The 9,326-nt window shown below is 45.2% G+C and overlaps 1 protein-coding gene across 1 annotated transcript; it reads right to left on the minus strand.

Annotated features, from left to right (window-relative positions):
- Positions 1 to 1,061: 1,061 nt before the first annotated feature.
- On the minus strand, positions 1,062 to 8,696 carry slitrk4 (SLIT and NTRK-like family, member 4). The gene is made up of 2 exons (XM_072440020.1): positions 8,588 to 8,696; positions 1,062 to 4,092 (listed from the first exon to the last, which is right to left on the minus strand). Exon 2 carries the CDS (start codon positions 4,048 to 4,050, stop codon positions 1,468 to 1,470), a length of 2,583 nt encoding a protein of 860 aa, XP_072296121.1. The 5' UTR covers positions 4,051 to 4,092; positions 8,588 to 8,696; the 3' UTR covers positions 1,062 to 1,467.
- Between the last annotated feature and the right edge of the window lie 630 nt (positions 8,697 to 9,326).

A 9,326-nucleotide genomic window follows, 5' to 3' on the forward strand; every position in this document is an offset into this window, starting at 1 on the left:
TGCCGGGACTAGATCAGGCTTTAGGTCACGATTAAAAAAGAAAAGAAAAAAAAAGAGAAACAAAAGAAAGAGGAAAGGTCACGTTTCACAACCAACTCTGGGTCGCTCACGCCACTCGGCTCGAATTCCCCGCAGGAACGGCAAGCGCGGCGGTCCCCGGTCCGGCGCCTCAAAAGTCCTCGTCCCTCCGCCGTTAAATGAGACCAAATAGACTGTTAAATAAGCTCGTATAGAAAAATAAATGACTATGACTGCAATTTTGGACTACGGATCCGACCAGAGGGGGTTGTGGGGGGGTTGGATTGAGATTATACCATTTCAAAGTCCGTTAAATGTGTCATCTTGTAATTTACAAACCAGTCCCACAAATACAAATAATGTAAGACATACAAAATAAATTTCCAGGTTTTACGCTTACATGGCAAGCAGCTTTAGTAATATCTTTTTTTTTTTTGTACTTTTTTTTTTTTTCATGACATTTTTTTCAAATTTTTCTTCAGAAATAATGTCCTCTTGACAGTGAATGTGCCGTTATATAATATTTCACCCAAAACAGTTTTTTTGAACTTTGAAGAGAAACACCATTCAGAAGACACTATATTTAACATGGCTCTTTACACAAAAAAAAAAATAAAAAAACAAAAAAAACATCAAGAAATCATTCCTAATAGCGGTGCCTTGTTCCCGTTTCCAAATGAAGTACCACTAGCATTTTTAATCCATGAAAAGTCAAAGGGTCTGTGCCGAAATCCCAAATGCGTACGGATTTTCCTTGCAACAAAATAGCAAAGTATCCACAACCGTCGCAACTAGGACCGAGCACGACTTCCGTAAAGCAAAAAATAGACGTAATCGTTCGCGATCTTTTGGAGAAAAATAAACGTTGGAGATGGCGAGGTATTTTCTCAAGCAGTGTTGTTGGGTTTTCTGTGTCTTTTTTCCCCACTTGTGGTTGAATTTGGTTGGGAAAGAAATGAGCCAAGAAGAAAAAAAAAAAATGATAAAAAAAACGTGAAAAAAGGAATGAAATACTTCTATAGCAGCAAATTTTCTAGTTTGTTGTCGCCGTCCGGTCCGTGTTTTTGCGCGTGAGCAAGTGGCGCGGTCCGCGGCCGGTGGATAATCCGGAATGGGTCTTTAACTTGCCAATATTGTCGCGACAATTTGAGCAATCGCTTTGAAGTGTGTGGAGCCATTTTGTCCATCTCTGCATTGGTCATTAAGGATTCCCAGAAGGCACTTTTTTTTTTGCTATGTGTGGGAGAGAGATAGAGACCCAAAGCGAAGGAGACGAGAGCAGGAAGAGGAGGAGGAGGAGGGTTGAATGATATGTTTGTGTGGCTAAAAAGGGAGAGAAAGGGGGGGAAGCAAATCAAGCTTGAAAAGACAGATGACTTTGGCTTTCTGTCTGCCCGCATGGAACCAATGGACGAAATAATAAAAAAAAAACTAAAAAAAATAGCATCCTCACATTTTACTCAACGCAGTCTGCTCCTCTAACACCTGTAGGTAGTCAGGTGTCCCTTGGAGCTTGGCTTTTAACTCATAATACTCACTTTTCCTCTGCTCCACCACAATCTTGCTGTGGTTGCCTCCGATCAGCGACGTCTTTTTCATCTTTCTGTCCAAACTCCGACTGTCCGGGTAGCGTATCTCGTACCCGCCCATCCCTATGCTGTTGAAGTCGGTCTTTCTGTCCAGGAAATTCTGAATGAACATGCTCGGTTCCCGGTTGGGGAGGAACTCCTCCAGCTCGTCGATGGTGCTGAGTCTCTTGTTTCGCTCCAGAGTCGATAAAGCGTCCTTCTCGCAGGTCCGCAGGATGATCTTTTGCCGCTGCGAGTCCGCGAACTTGAACCCGGCGTCCAAATCGGAATTCCGGCCGATCCCGCACGTGTGGCTCTTCCCGATGTGCTCGATGGTTTGCGGGATGAAGGTCTCGCCTCCCAAGTCGTCGCCGGGTATCGCACACTTCTTCCCGGACTTGTGGTTATGCCTGCGAAGTTGCAACGACATTGACCCGCATTCCTGATTGCCGAGTCCTTCTTGCCTGCCGGCTGGTTTTTTATTCCGCCTCAAGACAAATACTAATAGACAAAAGGCCACAAAAACAGTAACTATAAGCACTACGAGAATGCTCAGGATCATTATAGACAGTGGTACGGGACCTCCAGGCGCCGCTTTGCCGACTCCAGCAGGTGACAAAGAGGTCAAAATGGGAGTGGCGCTGGTCAGAATAAACGGCCGCCGGTGGATCAGTTTTGGACACAGGATTTCGCTTTTCAGTTGCTTCAGCTCTGTGTTGGAAAACTGCACAGGCGAAGCGCATTTGACCTCTTTGGCAGCTACTCCCTCATTTAGCCTCTCCAGCCACAGTTTCAGAGCGACCAAATCGCACGAACAGTCCCACGGGTTCCCCTCCAAGTCTATTTGGGTCAGGGTTTGCAGTTGGTCCAGGACTCCGCTCACAGGTAGCGTCATGAAGTGGTTGTTTTTCAAATTTAGCCTCGCCAAAGGTACACCGGCGAATACGTAAGCGGGCAAGCTCCGCAATACGTTGTTGTTGAGATACAGGAGCTGGAGATTGGGCATTGAGTCGAAAGTGCCGGCGAGAATTTCTTTAATGGCATTGTACTCCAGATATAGATATTGCAAGTTTGTCAGGCCCAGAAACATTTCTGGGTGCAACTCCTCGAGCTGGTTTCCATTTAGATACAGTCTCCGCAAGTTAGTTAGGTTGGCAAAAACACGATTTGGGACGGTTACAATTTGATTGCTGCCGAGGTGGAGGAGGTCTAGTCCTTCAAGGCCTTGGAAATCAATAGGGCTTATATCTTGGATGTAATTCCCGCTCAAGTGCAGCTTCTTAGCGTTTGAAGGCTTGGGCACAAGATCTGCCAAGGTTTTGATCTTACGTTCTTGACAGCTAATGCTAATACCAAAATCTGATGGATGCGCCTTGCAGCTACAAGGTTGTGGGCACATTATAGGTGGCGTCCGGGTTTGAAAGGAAACAATTTGGCTATTTCTTCCAAATGGCGGCAGCCCAGCCACAATGCCATTGCCATACATTTTAGAAGAGTCTGTGGATTTTGGTGATTTTGTTGCCATTGGCGCTATAGTCGTGGGGGACATTTTGGAAGGCCCGTTATCACCTGGCAAAGGCGGCATCCTCACGTCAAAGTCGCTAGCGGTTCCCATTGGGCACAGTTCTTGTTTGTTGGTCTCTTTCAATAGCCTCCCGTACAAATCATTTGGCGTTTCACAAACAGCTTCCCCGATAAAAATGTTATACGGCATGTTTTCGAGCCACGCCTTCAGCGGCGCCAAGTCACAGGTACAATTCCAAGGGTTATCGTCCAATTGGAGTTCAACGATGCGGCCGATGTGCTCCAACACGCCTATGTAAGGTATTTTTTGGATCCTATTTCCCCTTATATCCAGATGAGTCATTGATGCAAACCGAAATATGTTATCTGGTAGCAGTTGTATTAGATTGTCATTGAGGATAAGCACTTTTAGCTTGTGGAGTTTGTTAAACGCTCCCTTTTCAATGTATTTGATCAAGTTGTAGTCGGCCTGGAGGTATTCCAAGTTCTCCACTCCAATAAAAGTGTCCGCTCTCAGCACTTTCAGCTCATTGTTGTTCAAATGCAGCTGTTTCAGCGAGCTCATTCCGGAAAACGCGCCGCCTTCGATGTTTTGGAGGTTGTTGTTCCCAAGTTGTAGCGACACAGCGTGGGTGAAATTGGGAAAAGAGTTTGGGTAGAGGATGTTCAAAATGTTGTATTGGAAGTTCAAATGGTAGAGCTGTGAAACCGGTGGGATGAGCTGCGTCGGGCGGTACACGGTGAGCTTCTCACAGCTGACGTAGAGGACGTTTTCCACCGACATGCAGGCGCACACCGAGCACGTCTCTGCCGTGAGCTCCGAAGAGGAGGGGTCTGCCATGGCGGGGGTGTCCGAGCCCGCCGGGGAGAAGGAGAGGGAGGAGGAGAGGGAGGCCGGGACGCGGGACAACAGCGTTGCCAGCAGTAGTACGAGCCGCATCTCGCTGGTTACAAGTCCTCCCCCAGAAAACCATTTAGTGACCTTAAAGACAGAAAAGACAGTTAAATGCAACAATGCAGACGTGAATATGTGTAGGCAGGATCAAAATATGCATGTGCCTGAAGTTATGCTGACGCGCACCATGTTCTTCCCCAATCTGAGTCAATTACCGGATTTGTGTCAATCATGCTAATCCGTTAGCCTCATTGTTTTACCAGCCAGAATGGTTTACACATGTTATCTGTCAGATGTAGCATTAGTTTGTCAAAGAATCAAAGCGGTAATGTAAAATATCATGCACCAAACGTACTCTGCACTAATGTCTGTTGCCTTCAATGTTTTGTACTGATTTGTTATTTTGCAGTTAAATGTTTGGCTCATATTTAAGGGAAAATATGTTTAAAAGGTAAAAGAAATGTATTGCACATTAGATGTAGTTTGTCTTTGCATGTGTTGCCATGGAAGCATCTGCGCCGATTGCATTTTGACACCAATTCGGGAATCTTCCACCATTTTGTGACTATGATCCGATTAGAAGTAGTACATGCTAAGATGCTACCACGAGGACACTAAAGCAATGCAGCCAGTGTGTTCTAATCGAAAGCCCATCAAGTTTTACGTAAGCATGATTGAATTTTATTGGGCCAACTGGCACTACACATTAGGGAAGTACAACGTTGGCAAAATGTCCATCGATTCTTTTGCAATTGTATCAGCTGGATTCTGTTCAAGGTGCACGTTTTAAACATGTCAAACAGGAACGTTGGAAAGAAAGAAGACTGAACTGAACTGCTGAACTAAAACACGCACGTATTTCAGAACATGTTTGTTAAGGTCTAAACTACAGGCTGGGCAGGATTTATACACAAGAATATGTTGTTTCTGTTGCTACTATGCTACTAGGCTAACAGTACGCATGCTAGGTAAAGGGCTATGTCTGAAAATGAAATGAACATGAACCTGAAAGCCATTAAAACGAGACAATAATGGCATTGTTTAGACACAGGCTTTAACGAGTACGTCTCACCTAAATATCATGTGTTTGTTACTAACATTGGAGAGTTTTTAGCCTGAGTTGGTCTGAAAACAGGATCAGCAGCACACACTAGAACAATCGCCGCCTTGAATTATAAAATTCTGTAAAAATAGAGGTCGACCAAAACTTCGGAACGGTTCTGCAAAGATCCTGCGTTAGACTGCTTGAATTATTTTAAGTGATGACATGTTGGTTCCGCAAGATATTGGCAAAATGTTGCAATTCTATAACACATTTACATAAGCACTAATGAATTATATGATCGTATAGGCAGCAGATATTTGTGATTGTCCTTATTATATATTGTAAAGCTTTGATGGACTGACTGTTATGCCACGTGATGGTGACAAAGATCTACTATTGTGGACATTAAAGTGAAAGTTTTACGAACCATGAATTTAGAGTGGTTTGTTAAGAAGTCTGGTTTGCCAATTTATTCTTAATTTTTTTCTACAGGTAAAAAAGAGGTTTCCGAGACTGAAGGATCACAATCCACTATCCTGGACTATATGTACAAAAGAATATAGTTATATATTGAATGACTTTGATTGAAAGAGCAGTATTGGACGCATCTAAATAGCGCTACTTAAGTTCAGATGGATTAATTGCGTTATTTTTTTATATTGTTTGAATTGAAAGCAGCACTAGCATCTGCCAAACGCCTTGTGAAACTGTAAAAATAGCGCACAATGAACAAATCCAAACGCTGATCATGACCTTGTCCCGAGAACCCAAAATCCTCTGTAAAAACCGAACCCCGTCCGTCTGTTCCATGACATGTTTCCGTATTTTTTCGCTACGTCAAGTATATTTCTGAACAGCTGAGGTGGGACCGTCCCCAGACCTTGCATCCCACGTCCATCCGCACATCTACGCACGCTTACACAAGCCTGGACCTTTTCAATTACCACTTTAATTAAAACCACGGCAACACAGTATTTCCTCTTTCGTCTCAGTTGTCCATTAATCACCCGATGCATTATGCTCACTGCGGGCCGCGCGAGCCCCGCACGACCCACTGCAACGCGGCCCTGCCTTTCCTGTAGCACTGCGTATCTGCCATCGGGCTAAGTTTTAATAAATGTCTGACTGTGTTTATTAGCATTGTTCTTTGTTTTCTTCGTCCCAGAGTTGGCAGGCCACCTCTTTTCCTGTGTGACTCTTGTGTTTAATTTGGAACTTGATTCCAGCCCGAGCAGGATATTACCGTAATTAGGGGAGTGCAAACACAGGCCTGGGGAGACGGCAGTGACGTATTGGCAGGTCAATAAAAAACACATTTTTTTTTTTTGTTGTTGAAGACGCTAATATAGAGGAGGGTTTGCTTTAGAGGTAGAGCAAACTGGAGCAAATAGTGTTGATTTAGCAGTGGCTCAGTGTATACGTATATATGACTGCAGCTCTTTAGTGAGGTGTGCGTGTTTAAGAGCAGAGTGAGCCTGGAGGTGTGGAAGAAGGGCAGGGCTGTTTGTTTTTATTCTTCCTCATTAAAACGTTGAAATAAAACTTGTTGAATTTTAATTTCCTTGACTTAAGCCGTGTAGTCTCTTAATAAATACCATTGCTTAACGCAAAAAGGTTAAATTTGCACCGCCAAAGTTCGAATCTTACTGCAAACTACATGCAGTTTAACCCAGAATCTCAGGTGGAACCCAGGTGGAAGTAGTATTTGCAATAAAAGTTGTCAAGTAAATGCACAGTTACTTTTCATTTTGGCTGAGTTTCAGGTGACATAGAATGCAATCCTTTAGTTTTTAAGGATAATTGGTTAATGTAGAGGATTTGTGGTGTGGCCGGATGCGTGTACTGCAGGAATATACTTGTTGCCAATATAAATGATGACGTAACATGTGTGGATATCATTTCAATTATGTTTTTTCTGTAAAAATGCTATTTAATCGATACAGGAATGGAACTGGCCTCTGCCCCAACCAACTAAACATGGAACTGAACATGGACGCTAAATCCGCGCTCAACACATTAAAGATTACTCAAAGTACAAAGAATACTTGAGTAACATCTACATTTTTTCCTTCCTTTTCCACTAACCTCACAAGATACTACCCAAAACCACTAAAATCATGCTGTGTTACAGGTATTTTCACCTGAAAGTACTCATTTCTCAAGACTTACACTAGTTTACAGTGCAGTACTTGATTAAAACAGTTACTTGTAGTTATAATCCATGCAGTTCTTTTCCACAGTACATCAAATTGAAGTTCGAGTCTTGTTTCAATCCCAACGGCGTCGAACAAAACTACCTTCCGGACAGCTCGTGTGGGACGGCTCGCTCAGTGCTCGACACGTGCTTGTCCTTCGTGGGAATTTGCGTGTGGTGTTTGCGTTGCGGGACGGTAGTGATTGATTTGGGTTGTTTCGTTTGTTCGGAGCTGGTGTGACAAAGGTGTGGAACCCGAGCACGCATCGGTCACGTTCTGTGTTTTTCTGTACGTGCAGCGTTCGCCACGTCAAATTGGGACTAAAACCCTGGACAAAACCACCGGGACTGGGACCGAAAACCAAGTCGACATCAGGACAGAACTGGGCTCGAATCGGTACCAGAACCAGGACCAAACCGTGTTCTTGATGTGGAGCAGGTCGAGCACTGGCCTGGACTCTATAGTGCACCTGTAACATCTGCGTAATCCCAAATCATTTCATGCAGTCCAAGGCCGTGCGGTGCTGATGGACTCGAGCGTTCACTCGCACATCCAGCACAGGCAATGGACTCGTTCTGGATTTGCATAACTTAGTCCAGAACTGGAGATGAGGCTAACACAGATCCTCTAATATCGGTTTAGATTCTGGATCTAGTTTGGGACCAGACCTGGTTTTCCCCTGGGTGCTGGTCCTCGCAGTGCAGTGTTTTTGAAGTCTCGTCTCAAAACCGTCGAGCCGTGTGGTCTTCTGCGTCTTTTAGCGCTCTTATCTGCCTCGTGCAGTTTTATTTATGTTGTTCAACATGCTTAAAGCCTGTCTAATTGTTTTAATTGTGATGTAATCGTTTTCGATCGTTTTTTCATGTATACTGTGCTGCACTTTGGTTAATATTAATATAAATGAAGTAGATAATGATTTTTTGTCTTTATTTCCGGAGTTAAGCTGATGTAACATGTTTTTTTTGACCACCAATCATGTAAATCATGTGTCTTTAGTGTGTCTTTTCTCCATCAATCGTCATGTCCGTGGATCGCTGTATTCTCTTGCATGCATTCTCTCTCACTCTGACTCGCGGCTGCTGTCGTGCCCTTGGCGGGATTAGTCCCACGTCTTAGTCCCGGGATACTTCCCATGAGCACAGCATCAGTTACACTGTTTTCATCCCATGCAACGCGCCGATCCGGCCCCAAGTCTCCCGACGCCGCTTGGCTTGCTCACGTCCCCATGAATCTTTAATCGGGGACACACTTTACTTTAATCACATTTTGCCGGTGCGGCCGTCACTGCCCCCGGTGTTTCCTCCCCCCCCCCAAAAAAAAAAAAAAACGCAGCTTTTCTTACCTGGACGCGGGACGGGGAGGCGCGCTGGTCCCTCCGGAGACGCGGGGCAGCGGCGCGGGCGAGACATGCTCCGGCTTTTTGCGTCTTTTTTTTTTTTTGTCTTCTTCTTCTTCTTTTATGGCGCAACAAGCCGCGTGCGCCCGTTATATTATCCCCGCGCGGTGCTGAACGCTGTATCCTATCAGTCTGTCACGAATGCACTCAAGACGCAACAGTAAAGGAGGAGAAAGGAAGACACTCACACGCACGCAACAACAACAACAACAAAAACTGGGTGAAGAAAGGGTGGCGTCCTATTTCACCCGATGCGTCTCTTGCTCACGGGCTCCTCTTGTTGGGAGAGATCACCCCCTGTGCGAGCTGCTCCCCCATCGCGGCTGCTGCGCGCCATCCATCGGTGTCGGAGCATGTGGGTGCAGGCTCTGGGCAGGTGGAGGAAGGCGCGCGGACGCAGAGGAACGGAAACGCAGTCCCGAGTAAGGACAAAAAAAAAAAAAAAACGGTCACGGCGGTGAAATGTCCCGCATTCTTCGGGACTCGGTTGCCCTACATGCAGTGACTAATGTGTGTGTGTGTGGGGGGGGGGGGGGGGGAGGAGAGGGAGCCGGGGCTGTGTGTGAGAGAGAGTCCTGGTCTTAGCGATCCATCCAATTAAAATGTCCTGAAGTTGCGCACCAGCGGTTTTAAAGATTCAAGGAAAACCCCTTCCATTGGCGCAACGGGTTTTGGATACGCGTCG

Source organism: Eucyclogobius newberryi, unplaced genomic scaffold, assembly GCF_026437365.1.
Source record: "Eucyclogobius newberryi isolate DKJ021-1_F unplaced genomic scaffold, fEucNew1.0.hap1 SCAF_11, whole genome shotgun sequence".
Taxonomy (NCBI): Eukaryota; Metazoa; Chordata; class Actinopteri; order Gobiiformes; family Gobiidae; genus Eucyclogobius; species Eucyclogobius newberryi.

Coding starts and splice junctions, on each gene's coding strand:
- slitrk4 (XM_072440020.1), bottom strand. CDS start 4,050: ATGCGGCTCGTACTACTGCTGGCAACGCTGTTGTCCCGCGTCCCGGCC.